Source organism: Bacillus rossius, chromosome 7 (genome assembly GCF_032445375.1).
Source record: "Bacillus rossius redtenbacheri isolate Brsri chromosome 7, Brsri_v3, whole genome shotgun sequence".
In the NCBI taxonomy this organism is placed as follows: Eukaryota; Metazoa; Arthropoda; class Insecta; order Phasmatodea; family Bacillidae; genus Bacillus; species Bacillus rossius.
The window spans coordinates 31,165,697-31,186,380 of NC_086335.1; the positions used below are offsets into that span (position 1 = coordinate 31,165,697).

A 20,684-nucleotide genomic window follows, 5' to 3' on the forward strand; every position below is an offset into this window, starting at 1 on the left:
ATAATCAGCCAAAACTATGTAACACCACTTGGACTTGGACGCTCTTGCCTCGACTTGGGTTACAAGTGCAGTATCGGCAGAGCCAGTTACCTGTTGCCGCCGGCGGCCCACGGGGCTGGGTGTACGTGTGTCGACACGTTGGCGCCAGAGTCCAAGGCGAACACGCCCACATCCACGTGCGAGCTGTAGTGCAGCTCTACTTGGCGCAGATCACCGCCCGACAGGAACCACCACACGGTGCCTGTGCTGAAGACAGAACTAGCATATCACACCTGCTATCTACACACACTTATCACCAAAGCATGCCTCATCCTCGGTTTGCAGTGTGTAGTGTAATGGACATCCACTCTCTCTTTCCGAAATGCCATTTCTGCCACTTGCGCTATCCTTGTTTCGGTGGGCACTGTTGGGATATGTAGGCCGTAGAACATAAAAGTTTTTCAGACACAACTGTGTAATGTTTCAGGAAAATTATGTTTCTGTTATGACAAAAAAATGTTGAAAATAAAAAAAATTCTGAATTACAGCATGTTGTAACAGAAATTTTTAAATTATGATTTGGGAACTATTGCATCTTGATGTATTTCATCAAAGCATAATAACATTTTAACTATTAAGGAGACACAATTGAAAGTTGCCATCTTGGTTATCAAGTGTCTTTGTTGTCGCTCGATCGTCGCGATGAGCAGCTGCGGCAGCTCGCTAAAAAGAATGAAATTAAAGATGTAACTTATAAACTTAATTTTTTCAAGTGTTTCATATGTAATTTGTCATGGTTCTGGGTTGTGTTGCTGGGCCAACCATGGAATGTAACAATTGCTTGATTAAAAGCAGCTCTTGTTTGATTTCTGCTGTTTCAGTTCTGTAATTAATCTGCAGGGTTTTCAAAATCATTTTTTTTTTAATTTCTAAGTTCTTTAACTTTGTAGCATTAAGACTTAATGGATTTAATTAAATTGTCCATATTGGTAACTTTGAACATGAGAAATTCAGATGTTGGTATACCTTGGTTACCTGTTGCTTTTGCCTCCGTTTCTTTGGCGAAGACCGAAACGTATTAAAGTGCTCGTCTTGTTCTTCAAGTATCAAAACATTCACATCATATGGGGGTAAATGAAACCCGAGAAATTTGTGTTGATCAGTCAGCAATGAATTAATAATGATTACTTAGCAAAACACACAACCAAGTCGAAAAGAAACATAAAAAAACAAAGAGCGCAAGTGCAACATGTCTGTCAGGTTTGAATGCTCGGCCGAGACTAAACGCCTTTTTAAGGCCTGGCTTCACCTGTCATATTGGGCTATTCCATTTGAGTCTTTTTTTTTTTAGATTATTTCCACGGTTGATCAAGTAGACAATCCTTGTGTTTTTTAGCAAATTTTTTTACCGTATCTGTGTTACGTACTAAGGGCCCTGCCTACTTGAGCACAAATACAGCGTGCAGATCTTCTGAAAAAGAAACGCAATTTGAAAACTGCCCGAGATATCCTAGTGGTGTCTGTTTACGAAAAGCATTAAAAAATATGCAGTGAGCAGATGAGTATTTCCATTACTGTATTTCTTTTTAAACTGTATTTTTAGAAGATTTCAAATGGCTAGAATGTGTTTTTTACAGAATTATTTTTAGGCAAGAAACAATAGGTACAGATTCTTAAAATCATTCAAGGAACTTGCATCACACCTTTATCTTAATTTCTACACCATATGATGCTATGGTTACAGCTCAAATCTCCCCTATGCATAACAAGAAGACTGCGTGACAGTTCAGCGCCTCAGAGGCAATACCGCGCTAGAAGCAACAGTGAGCACAACACTTATCAACCCGCCTCACTAACACAAAAACACCCCTGAATAGGCAGGCAGGCAGGCAGGCAGGCAGTTCATTTTCTGGGTTTCCAATGCTAGATGATACATACAAAAATATCTTCCATACTCCCATTTGTTAAAAATCTCCAAAAAATGTAAATGAACAAAAAATATATTCATGATGGCAGGTAAAGCAGAACACTTTATACCTAGTACAAGATAATCTCAGAAACTACACAACAGGTTTTAAAAATTATTTTCCTGTTGGAAAGAATGTTTCATAACCTACAGATGGCTAAGAGCTAAATTTTTATCCAGCGAAAAATAAAATCAAAAAAATTAGGTCCTATTGACAATTACCGTATTGGTCCGAATATAAGGCGACCATTTTTACATAAACGAGAGATGCAAAAATTGGAAGTCGCCTTATTTTCGCACCCAAGACGTCAGAACCGCAAACATTAGTTCCAAGCTGAAAGCTACAGTAGAAACATTGTTTAACAAAACGTTCACGATTTTTTATATTAACTAAAACTTTGTTACCTCACACGGTAAAAACAATAAATCCACCTAATATTGCAGTAATTTACAATTGTTTGAAGTTGAAAATTAAAATATTTGTTCTTGAGTAAAAACGTGAATGTTGAAGCATCTCAAAATGGCAACCTTTTATTTCACAATTCATATTTGTACTTTGTGTACAATCGCGTGTTAACATTTACGGTAATTTATCTTCAGATTTTTAACTGAAATATTTGTACTAAAATATCACAGTTATTTTCAGAACGATTGTTTACGTTTACAAACATTTCGGATGTAATGTATGGAAATTCACGGCTGCCAACTGTCTTTCCACAATATTTCTTTGTTGTAAAACGAACATTGCCGAACACGCTCGAAGACGCCATATTAACAGGAATTTGGTACGTTGCTTCAAAAGCTATTTTAATAATCCACTCTTTATTTATGTAAAAACCTTTCATAATTATAATAGATTATTCTTTCAAATTCATAGAACAGACTCTCTCTGTCAGAGAGTAATATGGACAAATATACGCGGTCACGTAACCGAAGTTATTCATGGCCGTATGCTTCATCATGTCAGCTAGCCACTTGTTTTGTTCCGGCAAGATGCATTATTTGTTTGCTTTTTTTACGTTAAACACACTACTAAATAGTAATACACCTTGTTCTGTGGTAATACGTAGCTTAAGTCAAACGGAAAGTTAAATGCTGTATTTTAAGAGTGATTAATAGCCATTGTAAAAATTTTAAATTCGTAGATACAGTAAACTGTGAAAAATCAACAATCACACATGGGTGGAACGGCGGGGAACGAGCTCTAGACAAATAAACAGCTCTGAAGATGACAATTATGCAGCTTCATTAGAGTAAACACGAAAAAATTTCTAGTGTAATATTTAAAAGTGTAAATATTTTCTAATTGTTTTCTTTTGACTTTTAGGGTAGGCCATTCAAACTTATTTTAAATAAGTAAAGTGATAAATATAAATTAATTGTTATACATAAATGCAAAAACGATTTATCAACACAAAATGTATGTCTAATGAATTTTCACATTAATTTCTACCAAAAATTATTTTTACATTTGTTTGGCCTCCTGAAACTGCAGGTCGCCTTATATTCGGGGTCGCCTTATATTCGGGCCAATACGGTATTTATTTCCTATTTTTATACTCCTTAGACAAATTTTCATGGAAGCAGCAAATGTATCATTATTCAGACTTACGTCTACTTTGCTTGGCTCTGTTGGCAAAAAAAATTGTTTTACTTTTTGGATACTGAAATTTTGACTATCAGAATCCCTACATACACGTTCTACACCAGTGGTTCTCAACATGTGTGCTGGGGTGCACTGATGCACCCTAGAAGATTTTCAGGTGTGCCCTGTGTTAACCTCAGAAATATGTGAACAGATATAAAAATAAATATAGTTACTCTAGTACACCATTTCATTATGGATATTAGGATATACTGCTCTTTTTGTTAACACATCATTATTATATGTTCTTTGAACAACTCTACAGGTTTTGCTCAATTATGTTTTAGTTCAGTATGGCAATGTATCCGCTCTTTACCGTTTGTAAACAAGCCTGAATAAACTTAAGGTATGTTTCATGATATTTTTTTTATATATATTTTGTTTTTCCTGTAATATTTGACTTAATTATTAAAATGTATTATTTGTAGGGTTTTAAATGCATCCCAACATGCAAGAATGATATTGTATAATGCTGGAATCACAATAACACAACGGTGTGATGTAAAGCTGGCAATGCGATAGCAAAATATTGTGTTATTGTGAACATACTTTTTTTTTACACGCAGAATAACCAAAAATAAACAATTGTATGTAAAATGTTTCTTGCTCTTACATATACACTACGCATACGACAGCCATCAATATTTGCAGGTTTTAGATATGTTTGTGAGCGTAATTTAATTCAAAATCAACATTTGATTGTAACAATAACCATGCTTAAACACATTTCTGTAATTTTTTTAATAAATTAATTTAGTAAAAATTTTTTTAATAACACAACAATCATAATAGAATAACCAAGTTTAACCATTGTAACCCTTCTTCCTCCTTAATTGGAAGAGGGGTTGCGTCCCCGACTCACTCTGGGCGCGAAGGGAAAAAAATAAATATTAAAACCAGGCATAAAAAGCTAAACAATATAAATTCCCCACACCACTGCCCAGGGGTCAGGCCAAAAAAATTCAAAGGGTATAATAGCAGAGTAACCATTAAACAAAAAAGAGGCAAGACTTTGGACGTATGTTATTAAAAAATAGAAATTTGCAAAAATAATTTTTACTATACATAACCATACAAGCTTAGTTACAAAAGCTGACGTTAATAATGGCAGCATCATATCCCCATTTGCGATACTAACAATAACCTTTAAAAAATCGTAAAAATATAAATACTGATAACAACAAGTATAAAAATATATAAGGGCGTGAGGCGTGGCCACTATAAAATATCAAAATATACTGACTGCCCTAATACCAAAAATCAAACAAGACAATCAATATAATATATAAATATATAAAAAAATATTACAATAATAAAACTGAAGTAGAAAAAATTTATTTAAATAAAGTTCTTAAACTCTGAATCAACGGTTTAGTCTTTCTTCAGATGTTCGTTGCTAAAGACTTGCCAAAAAAACAAAGTTAATATCCTAGGCGTGCGCTGGCTTCCTGACCTTCCTCACCAACTCCAGAGTCTAATGCCACGCCGGGCCATAGGTACGAATTCACAAAGGCGTGAACGATGACCAAAAAAAAATTATCTTATTTTTTTTTGGTCATCGTTCACGCCTTTGTGAATTCGTACCTATGGCCCGGCGTGGCATTAGACTCTGGAGTTGGTGAGGAAGGTCAGGAAGCCAGCGCACGCCTAGGATATTAACTTTGTTTTTTTGGCAAGTCTTTAGCAACGAACATCTGAAGAAAGACTAAACCGTTGATTCAGAGTTTAAGAACTTTATTTAAATAAATTTTTTCTACTTCAGTTTTATTATTGTAATATTTTTTTATATATTTATATATTATATTGATTGTCTTGTTTGATTTTTGGTATTAGGGCAGTCAGTATATTTTGATATTTTATAGTGGCCACGCCTCACGCCCTTATATATTTTTATACTTGTTGTTATCAGTATTTATATTTTTACGATTTTTTAAAGGTTATTGTTAGTATCGCAAATGGGGATATGATGCTGCCATTATTAACGTCAGCTTTTGTAACTAAGCTTGTATGGTTATGTATAGTAAAAATTATTTTTGCAAATTTCTATTTTTTAATAACATACGTCCAAAGTCTTGCCTCTTTTTTGTTTAATGGTTACTCTGCTATTATACCCTTTGAATTTTTTTGGCCTGACCCCTGGGCAGTGGTGTGGGGAATTTATATTGTTTAGCTTTTTATGCCTGGTTTTAATATTTATTTTTTTCCCTTCGCGCCCAGAGTGAGTCGGGGACGCAACCCCTCTTCCAATTAAGGAGGAAGAAGGGTTACAACCTGCGCAACTCTGCTCGGCAGAGACTTTGGACTTTTGCCGGCAGGGCCACATTTTTACTTGTAATTTATTTTTGTTGCTGGTCTCTAGTTTTATATGGTTTTTATTTCACGTATTTTTACGCCTTTTTTAATTAATGTTAATTTATCTGTAAATTCTTTTAATTATATTTGTTTCTGTTAATTAGTTATACGCCGTTTGGTAGCTATCGATTATGAGTTTAAGAACATCGATTGTGTTTCACGTAAATACCACTTGGCGAGCGCCCGGCGGTTGGCTGATGACTTCAGACATTCGGCTTGCCGGGAAGAAAAAATCAGCTGGGCCGGCGAGAGAGTTTGTGCCGAGCGACCGTCGAGGACAGAGCCATGTGACGGCGCGGACTGGTATGCCGGACGGCAACGGGCGACGAAGAGTATTGGGTTGGAGGCTCCACGATGGGTGACAGGGCAAATGGATTGCCCTGTGGTACAGAAGAAATCAAGGTAAAGAGAGGCCGCGATTTTGATTTTTACCCTCGTGGTGCTGCACTGGTTTTTGGCAAACCTAGTGAACTGTGTATTTTCCCATACTAAATTTTATTTGGACGGAACTTTTATTAGCCTGTTTGGTGAAGAGGCCCATTTGTTTCACACGTTGTTCCAGTGTGGGATTTTTTAATAAGGTCGCCCGTTTGCCTGTAGTTGCAATAAAAGTATAAGTTTGGAAGAAACGAACATTTTGCAATTTGTTTTTGAGACTTTGTCATCGGAATTTGCATACGTAAAGTTGGCATTTAGCTAATATATCAGCTTGTGCAGTATTATTAAATGTATGCGATCGGTATTGGACTACATGCGCAGCCTGATGTTGGTTGGTGCGGCCATTCTACGTTTTTATAAAATCATTGGCAAGTTAATAAAGAAGTAAGACTTTGTTTGAAGCTGATGATAAATACTTCTGTGGTAACATGGTTATGTTACGTGAAGAGTTTTTGCTACATTTCCCTTAAAAATAAGATAATTTTTTTTTTGGTCATCGTTCACGCCTTTGTGAATTCGTACCTATGGCCCGGCGTGGCATTAGACTCTGGAGTTGGTGAGGAAGGTCAGGAAGCCAGCGCACGCCTAGGATATTAACTTTGTTTTTTTGGCAAGTCTTTAGCAACGAACATCTGAAGAAAGACTAAACCGTTGATTGAGAGTTTAAGAACTTTATTTAAATAATTTGTTTGTACTTCAGTATTATTTTTGTAGATTTTTTATATATTTGTATTGATTGTCTTGTTTGATTTTTGGTATTAGGGCAGTCAGTAAATTTTGATATTTTATAGTGGCCACGCCTCACGCCCTTATATATTTTTATACTTGTTGTTATCAGTATTTATATTTTTACGATTTTTTAAAGGTTATTGTTAGTATCGCAAATGGGGATAAGATGCTGCCATTATTAACGTCAGCTTTTGTAACTAAGCTTGTATGGTTATGTATAGTAAAAATTATTTTTGCAAATTTCTATTTTTTAATAACATACGTCCAAAGTCTTGCCTCTTGTTTGTTTAATGGTTACTCTGCTATTATATCCTTTAAATTTTTTGGCCTGACCCCTGGGCAGTGGTGTGGGGAATTTATATTGTTTAGCTTTTTATGTCTGGTTTTAATATTTATTTTTTTCCTTCGCGCCCAGAGTGAGTCGGGGACGCAACCCCTCTTCCAATTGAGGAGGAAGAAGGGTTACACCATCTTTTTAAAATTAAATTCTGACTCTCCATGTATGTGACGCGATGGAAATAGAAAATATTTCAGAACAGGAATTCTGTTGCATCCAACATTTTTGCCGCGCTGACATCACAGATGTGTCGCCCGTGATTGGTTAGAAATATTCTTGTCGCCACCGTCGCACTATTGCGAGTGCAGCATCGCACAGGGAACGAGAAGACACTACAAGCACACCTGTCCGACGACGGCTGGGGCAGCATCCACTCCCACTGCAGCACCCCTGTCGTGGGGTCCCAGCCCCGCACGACGCGCGGGCTCGCCCCTGATATCGTGACCACGTCCACATTCACCACCATCAGGTGGATCGCGCCTCTCGGCCCTTCCTCCAGGATGTGTCGCCATAGGATTTGACCTGCAGCACATGTGAAGTAGGGCGTCATGAAAATGAGACAAATATGTATGTGCTAGAGTTTGATCATCATAAAAGACACTCAAGTAAAAAAAAATGGGTGCGTGTACTTAGGTAAGCGCGTGAGAAGTTATACTTCTTTGGCATCATTAAAAAATAGTTTTCAATTGCATGCAAATAATTCTCCATGGTAGCGTTATTCTCCATGGTACAGTTAAACGTTTAACGCAACCTTGCTGGAAGTCGCATTAGAAGTATAACTTCAAAAAAAAAACCAGTTAGTGTAATCAGAAAAACTACATTTACATTTTAAATTATAACATCAAGAGACCCAACAAGAAATGTCCTTTTTTTTACAGTAATACTACTTATTATTAAATAATTTAAGTGATTAATTTTGTTCTACTTGGAATTGTAATTTATATTTTATTTTTATGAAACCTTCACATTTGGGGCACATGTAATAAAGTATTTAAAAATGCTGTTTCCGTAAAGAATTAATCTAATAATAAAAAAATTACAGAAGGCTTGACTACACTTGCCCTACTTTGCCCTGATCTAAAGAGAGAAAAATAAACTGATTAAAAATCATTACTAGAAAGAATTTTTATAATAGTTACTGTATTTTAGAATTAATAGGTTAACAGCCAAGACAGCAAATATTTCCAAAATATATTTACTTGGCTTTGGTTAAGATTTTCTTAATTGTATGTATTCAACTACATAACTTACAGTACTCTTAACTTAACAGAAATATTTACTAGTATCCTTAATGGTGTTCTATAAAAATAAAAGAGAAAAATTAGCCTAACCACACAAAACAATATTTCCATACTGGATGATTTGCTGACCTGTTTTCAAGTTGAGAGCAGCCACCACATTCTCTTCGGTGGCGACAAACAACCTTTTACCATTTGGCGCAGGATCAAAGCTTGAGAACTTCAACTTTCCAATGTAAGAGTGCTTCCTGTGGATTTAAAACTCGTTTAAATTCAAATTAATCAACACATATGATAAAATAATTTTCAAAAAATTAGAGGAGGAAATGTTAGAAACAGCTACACACTTTCACACTTAAAACTAAAACAAAGCCTAATTAATTAGTAAGCATTCATGTAACCAAAAATCAAAAATTCAAAACCTTAGAAAATTATCCTTGCTATAATACATACGTAATTTAAGTTAAATTAATGAAAACAATATCTAGCTAAGAGAGCTGCCAGAAAGATATTCAAATTTCTATTAAATAAAAGAACGCTGGTCTTACACCCCTTGATTTCACACCACTTATCTGGGGCACTAAAAAATACTAAAAACTAAAAAAATAAAGTTTTAATTTCTTGATCTTTTATATAATATAATGTTTCAGTAGAGTAGCTGGAATATTCTTCAGCGCAATTGATTAAAACATTCAGATACTGTACCGTATGTTTAGATGTGAGCAAAGCCAACAGTAGTAAACGACTGAGGAAAAAAACTTGGTGGTGCAAAGACTGTGGTTTTGCTCTGTGCATACCAGATTGCTTTTAAAAGTTTCACACAAGTCAAAATTTTCATAAACATAACAAACTATACATAATTTGAGTATTTGTATCTTATACTGAGGTGATTAATTGTAAATATGTGAAAAACTATAACTAAACTGGTTTTAAAAAAAATTTCATTATATAGAATAATATCAAGTGTGGATGAGAAATTTTGTATTTATGTAAAACTTAGTTTAGAATAAAAACTCATGTATCTGTAAATAAAAAGATAAAATTGTGAATTAAATATTACTCAGGTATCATTCAGGTATTTAATTAACACTTAGCACACTGAAGCCGCATTGTATCCAAAAGTACCTGTATACTGTACCTTTTAAGGTTAATTGGTGATGTTATTTTTAAAATTAGTGGTACTTTAAATAATTTGTATAGTTGTTTTTTTGTTTTTTGAAACGTTTACTTTTTTATAAAAATATTTACTTAAAGTGTTTTAATTTATATATTACTGAAAATAATTTTATAATAATAACATGTTTTCAAGAAAATAAAAAAGTTTTATAGGTGAAATAGTTGTTGCATTATTTTAAAATATGATATAAGTTTATGTAGGGGAGGACGGGGCAAGTTGGCGATGTTAAGAGTTCGTCATTTTTTATAATTGTAATTTTGGAAATACGATTTCCTTCTTTCCACACACGATTAGAATAGTCTTTTGTCGTGGTGTAACTACATGGAAAAATCTATATTTCTATATTATCTCCAAAATTCTGCCCTTTTAAAAATATAATGCAAATGTGCCATCTTGCCCCGTTACCGGGGCAAGATGACTTTGACTACGGGGTAAGATGACATTTCTGCACAAGTTTAAACATATTTATTCTTAGAATGAAAACTAATGTAAATTAACTAATTTAACATTGTTACATGCTTTTTTTACATATATGGCATATTATTAAAGGCTTGGTTTGTTGAAAATTACAATTAATAGTTAACTTACATAACTAATTCAGAGTTGGTGTTTTTATAAACAATAATCGCAAACAAATTTTCCTCCTTCAAAGTTCGAGCAGTCCTCATGCCACCATATGTGGCATTTGCAACACTCGATCCAATCTTCTGATGGAGGGTCGACATAAATCTCATCACACACAAGACACTGCACTTCAAACGTTCTTGTTCTATCCTCTGAGCTTTTCTCTGAACCAGCATCGCTTTCATGGGTGAGCTTGTGATGACACTTGCACATTGCTTATGACTTATCCTTTTTCTCACATATGAACTTTCTTTAGGCAATGGTTTGAAATCGAAAACACTTCGGCACAGTTTTGGCTCAACAGGAGTAGCATTTCTTATAGGCCCTATCTTAATGAGAGTAGCATTTCTTGAAAGTCCTGGCTCAATGGAAGCTGCGGGAGAAGTATTTATTGAAGGTCCTGGCTCAATCGGAAAATATTTCTTGAAGATCCTGGTTTAATGGAAATGTCATTTATTGAAGGTCCTGGCTCAATGGGAGTAGCATTTATTAATGGTCCTGGCTCAATGGAAGTAGCATTTCTTGAAGCTGCTTTTAAATAAGCAGTGCTTAGTAGCTCACCAATTTTTTTGTCAGTTATGGCTTGCCCTGGATTAGTGACCATTAAGTTGTCACAAGCTTGACTGTAATAGGTTTTTAATGGCCCAAAAAAGGAAACATCCAGCATTTTAAGACGATGGGTAGTGTGGGGTGGAAATCCGACCATAACGATGTGATTTTCCCGGCAAAAGTTTATAGCCTCCAGTGTTACGTGTGTTTTATGGTTGTCAACAAGCAACAGCACGTGAAATTCACTGGTTGGTTTCACATGTAGTTCGAAATGTTTCAAAAACAACACAAATATTTCTCCATTTCTCCAACCATTATCACTGCAATGTCCAACGGTTCCCGGAGGGGCTCTTTCCACAAGTTCAGGTCGCATCCGTTTTCTTGCGAAAACCAAAAAAGGGGGCAGGTAATATCCGCAAGCATTAATGCAACAAATAATAGTAACATTTCTTCCTCTCTCTGCCGAAACGATCTTGGAAACACTCTTACTTCCTGTGGGTGAAATAACCTTTGGTAGCCTATTAGATACAGTGGAAAGTGCAGATTCATCTGCATTGTAAATGGCAGAAGCTGGAAATCTATGTTTTTCCCGCACTTATTTCAAAATTAAGAAAAACTTGTCAACATTTGGCTTGTTAAAGCCCATTGCTCTGGCAATGGATGTTTCCTCTGGTCTCCGAAAACTGAAAACTTTTCATAAAACTAGCCAACCAATCCTCACCTGCCATCCTGGTCTCCACATTGAACGGATGCGAAATTCCACTATATTCTGCAAAGTAAAACACAAGTTTTCTACATTGCTGCTTTGTCATCCCAAAAAACCCGTTATCCATTGCTGTCGAGTAGTTCCTTAAATATTCTAGCTGCTATTCAGTGAAAACTTCTCGAAATCTTTCACCATGAATAGGCATTTCCTAGGAAGAAAATACAATTAGGTAGGCTAAATACTTTTTAATTAGAATTTTTGTTTAATGAAAGCCTGTAGGGCATGAACAATTAAAAAAACAACTGTAAAAAAGCACTTGGGGCAAGATGACGAGTCATCATCTTGCCCCAGTCAACTTGCCCCGATCAGCAATGTTATTAGTATTGGATTTTTTCGCTAGGAAAAAATATAAAAGGTTAACAATATTTAGTGGTTAAGAAAAGTATATTGTCTAAGGTAATAATGTGTGGCATTGAATAACCAAATATCTTACCTGTTTGTCCATGAGATATTACTTCGAAGTTCTTGAAAATTACAATACGTCAGATCAAATGTACGAACATCATCTAACAAACAACTAAATGGTGGCAGCGGCTTCACTGTGCGATTCTTTAGTGCCCAGCAGTGTGGAGCGCTAGTAGTGTCTGTTAGGTGGTGCTATCTAATAAAATGACGTGGAACTAAGTCATTCGTCGTCTTGCCCCGCTCGTCAACTTGCCCCGTCCTCCCCTATATATATATATATATTTTTTATTAGTTTTCAAATTTATGAAGTATATTTACAACATATTAGCACTTGTATAGCTAATAAGAAAGAAACTTATACATCACTATTATATAAAATTGAGAATACAGTAAAATAGCACAATTTAACAATATAGGTAATCAATGAAGTGAATGTGATTACAGTAAAGAAATATATGGACACTATTTATTTTCTTGGCAGCTCTCGAAATTGAAAAACTAACATACAAAATTATATTTTTATTATAGAAAAACATTTTATACTTATAAAATAAAAATTATCAAATTATCAAAACAATGGTTGATAAACTAGGTTCCATGTAATAAAGATAACTAACATTACTCATCCTATTTTGAAATAAGTTTTCAAAATAGTAATAACATGTTAGAAAATGTTGGTACTTTTATAATAAATAATCAAAATGAAAATAGCATAATGGTACAAAAATATTCTGCAAAATGTCATACTAAAGAAAACAGAAGTTGCCGATTATTTTTTGTACAAAGTTTTTCAAAACATTAATGTATATTTACAGAATTTCATTCGTATTATACCAAATGAAAAAAATAATATCAAAACATCAATACAATGAGCAGTTATGAAAAATTTCATTCTAGTAAAAAAAAAATGAAGTTGCAAATTTCAGTTGTGACATTACTTTTCAATTACCGGTATTGTATAGCAAATTTCCACATTTCAGTAGTGATTATACACAATAAAATAAATAATAATGTAGCAAATTATCAATAATATGAACATTTATGAAAACAACATTACAGTAATGAAAATTTCGGTTCATTAGATACCTGTTATTTTACTTAGGAAAATATTATTTTCTGTTGGATGCAACATCTTTTACATAGAATAGTCTCTTGAGGAGTGATACTTCCTGAAACACTCAGGAAGGCATAATGCTACACTGCAAGATGAGCACATCCATCTTTTTTCTTTCCGTACTTTTTTTCTTGTGTTTTTCTTGCTTGTGTCGGCACACACCTTGCACACTCTAGTATGCCGTTCCTTCTTCTCCGTTGCAGGAATCTTTGAAGGAAAGTGCTTTGAGGTGAGTCTTGATGCACAAGAAGGCCCTGGCAATGAACTCTCTCTCTCCACTGTAGCACAATCTGCTAGAGAACTTGCTACGGTCCTTATAAAGTCAGCAAAATGTAAGCGACTGTTCTGTGCCTGTAGTCTTTTGTAAACAAGATAAGCATTGGCCGCTGACATGATGAGGTAGTGAAAAAATAGTTTCTTCCACCATTTTAGAGTGCGTCGTGCAAATGGGTAATAACCCTGCAGCTGATCTCCACGATCCACCCCACATTTATAGAGATTGTAGTCAACTACAATGTTTGGCTTTGCTTTCATCACATGACCTCCTTTTGCTTTGGTTTGAAGTACAGTGGCACCATTCTTGTGTAATGAAGATAACATGAATACATCACGTGTATCCTTCCACTTCAGAAAAAAGAGTTCTTCAGAACGTCGAAAAGAAAACTCTCCTTTTTTCAAGGGTGTGTTCACTAACTGCTTACATAGTCCTTTCCTGTTCTTCATTACGGTCCCAACACCCAAAGTATCATCGTGCCGGAGCTTCCTCAAGAGAGAAGGACTCGTGTAAAATCTGTCCATGTATATAACATATCCCTTTCCCAAATAATTATTACACAATCTGTAAATGAGAGGCTCAACCGCATTGCTGTGTCCTGCAGCTGATCCAGAATACAGCTCTGTGTTCAAGACATAACCAGATTTTGCTTCAGCCAGTATGTACAGTTTCAGTCCATATTTGTGTGGTTTATTTTTTATGTACACTCTGAATCCAATCCTTCCACGAAATGGACACATCCCCTCATCAACTGTAAGTTCTTTGTCTGGAGAAATGATGCTTTACTTTGCTTGTTGAAATAATCTAGTATTGGTCTAATTTTGAACACAGGGTCGTGATTAGGGTCATTTTTTGGAGCATACTGCTTGTTGTCGTTCAGGTGCAGCATACTCAGTATAGAAAGAAATCGGTCTCTGCTCATGAGCTTGCCTGCAAAAGATGAGTGAGGACCGGGTCGGTGCTCCAGTAATCAATATGTTCGGCTTTTTCAACAAACACATGTGAAAAACAATCGCGAAAAAACACTTTATTTCGTGAAGCTTCACAGGAACCCACTTATTCCACATTGAATGTGGTTTCAATTTTTGCTGATGTTTGAGTGCACCAATTGTAGTTGCAGCATAACGATTTGTCTCTTTCTTTATGAGTTTGAACAAATTGTCATCAAAGAAAAGAGAGAAACATTCCAAAACTGTACAGTCACTGGTGAGATCAGCTAAGACACCACAGTTTTCCTCAAATACTGGCAGCGTTGGTTGATTATCATCTTCACGCCAATCAAAATCATGACTTGGCTGAGCGGAGGTTTTTTTTTTACTGCTTGGCTGTGACGGTCTTTTTTTAGTGGAAGTGGAAGGCGTGTCATGTGATATTTCATCGACTGAAGTGTCAGAAATATCGTCATCATTGCTGTCATCACCTAAAAACAATATAAACATATATTTTTTTGTAAATAAATAATTTTTCAATGTATAAGATTATTGATTTCAAAATCTGCATCTAAGGTTCTTGTTTAGAGCAGCAATTCACTGTATAAATATGAAATATTCCGCTAAAGTTGTTGAATAATATAAGAAACAATTATTACTTTAGCTAGTGTTTTTACTAGGGGCAAATTTCAATATTGAAACACCCAATTCGAATTTAATTTTTTACATTCAACCTAAAAAAATCAGTCAGTACGTTTATACAGCACTGCTCGGTAATATTATATAAAGAGGCAATAAAAAAGTATGTATAACAATAAACAAGGAAAAATATAACATTACGTTTTCCCCATATTACTTTTCCTACAGAAATAATAAAAATTGCCCGGATGCGATCAGTGGTAGCGTGATAAAAGAAGCCACATACGTGGCGAAGAGATAAGCGCGCAGCCGGTTTTAATGCTACACACCGACGCGACGTGACTAGGAAAACATTCTGAGCGGCTAACCAATTCGTATGAAGCCGAATAATAGCAGGAAGTGCCAGTCTTTTAGGCTTCCCATAAATATCTACGCGATAAGAAACACAATCTAGCTCACAAACATTACAACATTTGTACTCAACAGTACTTTATATGCTGAAAAATACGGATGAAGTGTAACAGTAAAACTTTACAGTAAAATTTCTACAGCCACTTACCTGTGTCCGGTAAATACTCTGAATCATCATATTTTTCCGAATCACTATCACTTTCTTCTAATTCTGAGCCCGAATTCCAAGTAATCTCGTCATAATCTGACAAGCGCTTCCGACGCGCCATTTCAAACAACTGTGCGTCGCAAGAATAAACACTCGAGCAGGGAATCCCCTCGAGTGGCGCAGTCAGAAAAATGTGGTCATCTCCATTACCTGGCAATAAACACCATCTAGCGGATTTTTTCGTAACTTCGTGGAAGTTGGATGTATACGAGAGACGAGCATTGCTCGTTCGGTAGTGTATAATTCCCGCTGAAATGCATTGTGAAATGAAAAACGAGCGGCGCTCGGGCGTAGTGTGCTCAGTGCTTCATGTAAACCCGAGTCGTGCTCGGGCATAGTGCGCAAAGTGTTAAAAATGTAAAAACACATTAAAAAAAGCCCAGTATTCTGTGCTTCCAACCAGTCATAAGCATTAGTACAATATGTGTTAAGAAAAGGTTGGGGGTTTAAAAACTATTCAATCCAAGATAATTTTTTTTTTAATTGGTTATTTTAGTTCCAACAAATTTTTTTTATAAGTTGATTTTCAAAATTCATTAAAAAAAAATTTATTCAAGGCATAGCAGTGTCATACCCACGGAAGAGGGAATTGGCATTTCCACCAGAAAAGTAATGTATAATGAGCAGTCCAAGTATTAGTAAAGAAGGGCTTTCCCCATTATTTTTTTTTGTCATCACTTAGAATCGACAAACAGTCGTGAACATTAAAATGTTTGTAAATTTTAGAAAATTTCACGTCTGTGGTCGGGGCCTTGCTGGCAAACGTTTTTCGGTAGTTGTTTTGATTAAGAATATTCAACCGCAGGCGGAGGCGTAGGCTTTAGTAAAGACATCATTCTTTTTTTTTTTTTTTTAATTAGTGGCCACGCAGAGAGAACAATTATATCTCGGATATTTGAAACATGAGTTCGGAAAACAACCACAGGATTCCAGTATCATTATATTCATAAAAAAAAAATTGCGAACGTAGCTTCAACTGTTTCTCTGTGCGAGAGAAACTGTGCTATCTACATTCTGTTTGCGTGCTATTGGGAGTGTAGCCTAAGCTAAACGAAAGCCGTTGAGGTTATGTACTGCTTACCAATCAAATTTTCCAATTTGGTCTTCGTACAAACTAACTGAAGGGCTAAAAACACTGCATAAAACGATAAAAACCAAGGCAAAAATATTAAAGGACATCATTTAACTTTTAAACGATTCAATAAACAGTTTACTCATCCACATCCCAATTTCATTTACAATCACTCAAAAGAAAACATCCATAGATACAACAACGAAACCATGGAATGGAGGAGTAAAAATGATCGTCTCTTAAATTTAAAGTTTGTACAGAAAAACATATAATTATAGAACCATAATTAAGAATTTTATTACACCAAATACTTTTTCTACTAACTTTTAACTTGTATTTTCTACTTAGGCTCTGTCCCACTGTAAATTTTCTATCAAAATACATTATGTTAAGTCAAATTTAATATGAGGATTTTGACATCAACAAAAACTTAATTAGCACAGTCAAGTTTAATAGACAAGTCAGAAGACTTAAGTTTCCATTAAATATTTTGTATATAGGAAAAGTACTAAAATATTTGTCATGATGGACTGACGACGATCGTCGTGCCCTCCTAGACTTGTAGAGGCCGTACCTGTCCACCGCCGTGTGCCTAAGGGAGGCACCTGTCCCACTGGTTCAGTACAGTGCAGTGCAGTGTAGTGTATAGGTCAGGGACGCACCCGCGTGAGCCCTACGTCTGGATACGGACCGCTCACGGACGGCCACGTATCTGTGTCATTTATGTATTTTATTTTGTAATTGGTATTGTCTTTGTATTTTTATAATTAACTGTATAATGTTATTTCAGTGCATTGTGTATTAGTTTGTAGACACGCCGCCTAGCCTGCCGCGAGCTCGTTTTCTCCCGCGCCGGGCTGCACTCCCCCCCCCCCCCCCCCCCCCATTACCTCTACCCGCGCGTAGCGGCGCGCGCGGGCGAGCGGAGAGCGCAGTCGCTGACGAGCTGCCGCGCGGAGTTTTCCTGCGCCGCTCCACTCCACGAGAAGTCTCACGTCTCGAACTCGTCACGTACGGTCGAGTTATCGCAATCAGCTGCCCTACAGCACCGCGTTCTGTTTACTATTAAAATTAGGGAGTCCGGGTCGCAGCGTGGATGAAACGTCCGTATCACGACGTGGTCGGCCAGGCTGCGATTAGGCTTTCCATTAATAAATCTCGTCCACACAACCGAGCGAGATGTCTTGTTCCTACCGCCTTCGTACACGTCTCCAACCTCTCCTAAACTCTTTCCCCTGTCCCGCATATTCCGGTCCCAGCCACGTTAGGCCCTAACTCGCCACTCTCCGGCTGGATCTACTCGGGCAAAAACGACTTTCACAGGGCGAGTTTCATCGGGGACCGAGGGACTTAGGGCCAAAGGGATAACAGGACAAAAGGTTACAATCAAAATCGTGCCCAGTCCATTTCATTCAAAAGTTGAACTTGACGCCTTCTGCCTTCTGCCAAGGTGATGTTGAGGGTGTGGAGTTGCTTCTGGGCGCCAACTAGCAATAATAGCTACGTGCTAGTGCGTAGCCGAGACTCTTGACTCAGGGCGTGACGTCGCCACGTGGCCGGCAGGCAGTAAGGGTCGTTCCGACAGAGTTACCCCCGGCTGTTTTAGCCACTAGGGACGCTATACTACGGGCGTTGTAAAAAATACGCGGGGGCTCAATTCAAAGTGATTTATTGTCAGGCACGCTATACATGCGCTGCGTCGTGCATGACCCGCTTACTGGGAGCCGCGCTCTACAGGACACGTTTCTGATGGGCTGAAAACTCACGCAATTCCGATAGAAACGGCAAGGGCGGAGGTCGAGAGGCTCCGCGGGCGACTCGCGTCTCGTCTCCTTGGAGGGCGGTGATTAACTGGCGATGGCTGTGTCGTCCGCACGACTCCCCAGCCTCGCTCCCGCGAAAACGTGTCGTGTGCAAAAGTAATCCCGGGCCATGCACGCCGCCTGATCGCGCTAAGTCCAGAATTACAATTAATATTTAAACATAGTCATTACTTAATTAATATTGTTTTTTAGAGTGCTGAATGTTAATTTCAAAGTCCAGGTAATCAGGTCACCTAAGGGTACCCCCTTGGTCGACTTTCGCGCGGGCGACAGTCGATTAGGCAGGGCAGCTTACGTTCGAGGCGTTGCACCACCCTGCACCCAGGTGCGTTCACGTCGCACACGCTCGGGGCGAGGCGGCGATGCGCCATAGCGGTCTGTGCGGATTCGAGGAGCACTAATGGTTGGCGTCAAACTTTAAGGTTTTTTAGGTAGTTAAGTAAGAACTTTAAACTACTTCAAATTTCATTTTGGAGAAAAGAGTTAAACAGCACCTGATGTAAAAAAATAAATAAATAATAAAATAAATAAAATATGTAAAAATACTTTCTTGGACTGAACATTGTTTAAAATTTCGCAAGCCTCGGAAAATTTTTACTATTAAATAAACTTGAAGAATATAATTTTTAAAACATCATGGTAGGACTACTGATAAACAAACATTTCAACTCCTTAATTAAATTAAATATATTATGTTATTTTATTTTGTGCGAAAACACGACTGTTAGATTTTAACCATTTATAATCTGTGTGTAATTGATAAATTCTAACAGCAGGGACCTCTTTAATTCTGATTTGTGTCCTTTGGCAACATCTATAACTATCAAAAAAAAAAAAATTAAAACCATAGTTAACAATAAAAAGGGTAAGCTTTAAACAAACAACTTCTTTTTAATTTTTTTCTACTACCTGTTGTGAGAAGTAAATTACTTTCTTTTAATGTTCTCCCTTGTTACCTCTGAGTAGGCTATACTGTTGTGTCTTTCGCTACGTAACTTAAAACCGTTTCAAGGCCTTTTATAACAAAATTAATTTAAACCTTTCTGTAACTACACAAGGGCAGTAACACCGTGGACACAAGACGACCTGCCCAACATCTAGAACAAAGTTATAGAACTGAAACTCCCACTCTAAGATGCCAGGCACACCAGCATGGGCTTTTAAAATTATGAGTTTTAATTAGATGTATTGAACTGACATGTTCAACCAACATTCTTAATACATACTCCAATTACTGGCAGTTATAAAAAAGAATATTAAGAGTGTGGCATGATATTAATGATGAAAACTTGAATTTGAATTTCATGAAACATTAAATTTTAAATATTTTCATAATCAAAATGGATTCTGGTTCTGAATAAGCTATAATATAAATTAACTTGTAAATATAATTCTTAATTTCAAAAAGTTAATCTCTGTTATAGTATGCCAACATGCCTAGATAGGTTATGAACATTTTTAACAATTAGGCCTACTCCAGAAAGATTACAATGGTTTTACTAATTTGCAGTTATATGTATTAAAATTATAGTTTTAGGTTGATAATGCACCAGCTATTTACTGTATAAAATCACTGTTTATATTCAGCACTATTGATTATTTTAGATATTTTGGTAAATATTCAGCAGAGCAAAGTTAGTCTGGCCACCAGGAACTATACAACACATCAATAACTTTCTTTTAGGTCAGTAAAATAACTATATTTAGTGTGCGTATATATGTGTGTGTGTGTGTGTGTGTGTGTATATATATACACACACACATATATATATATATGTGTGTGTGTGTGTGTATATATATATATATATATATATATTTTAATAACTGTAATTGTAACTAAGAAATTAACTACATGTTACACTTTCCTAGCAAGTCCATAGAATCACCTACATAAAAAATTAAAATCTTTATTCAGTTAGAGGCAGTTGTCACAAAAATAGGCATCAGCTTGAAATTATTTATCTGTTAAAAGGTTTAAACTGTACAAACACACTATAATTGGGCTACAA

The 20,684-nt window shown here is 36.2% G+C and overlaps 1 protein-coding gene across 2 annotated transcripts in view; it reads right to left on the reverse strand.

Annotated features, from left to right (window-relative positions):
* LOC134533782 (ER membrane protein complex subunit 1) overlaps positions 1–17,052 on the reverse strand; it is a 70,277-nt gene extending 53,225 nt beyond the window's left edge. Inside the window, exons 1-4 of one of the 2 annotated variants that reach the window (XM_063371434.1) lie at positions 16,862–17,052; positions 8,817–8,932; positions 7,791–7,968; positions 91–246 (exon numbers count right to left, since the gene is read on the reverse strand). In XM_063371434.1, the coding sequence (XP_063227504.1) occupies positions 91–246; positions 7,791–7,968; positions 8,817–8,932; positions 16,862–16,962 (551 nt within the window). In that variant the 5' untranslated portion in view covers positions 16,963–17,052. Of the gene's footprint in view, positions 1–90; positions 247–2,350; positions 3,462–7,790; positions 7,969–8,816; positions 8,933–16,861 lie in introns of those variants that run through there. The other variant, XM_063371435.1, reaches the window with a different exon arrangement.
* Positions 17,053–20,684: the final 3,632 nt, after the last annotated feature.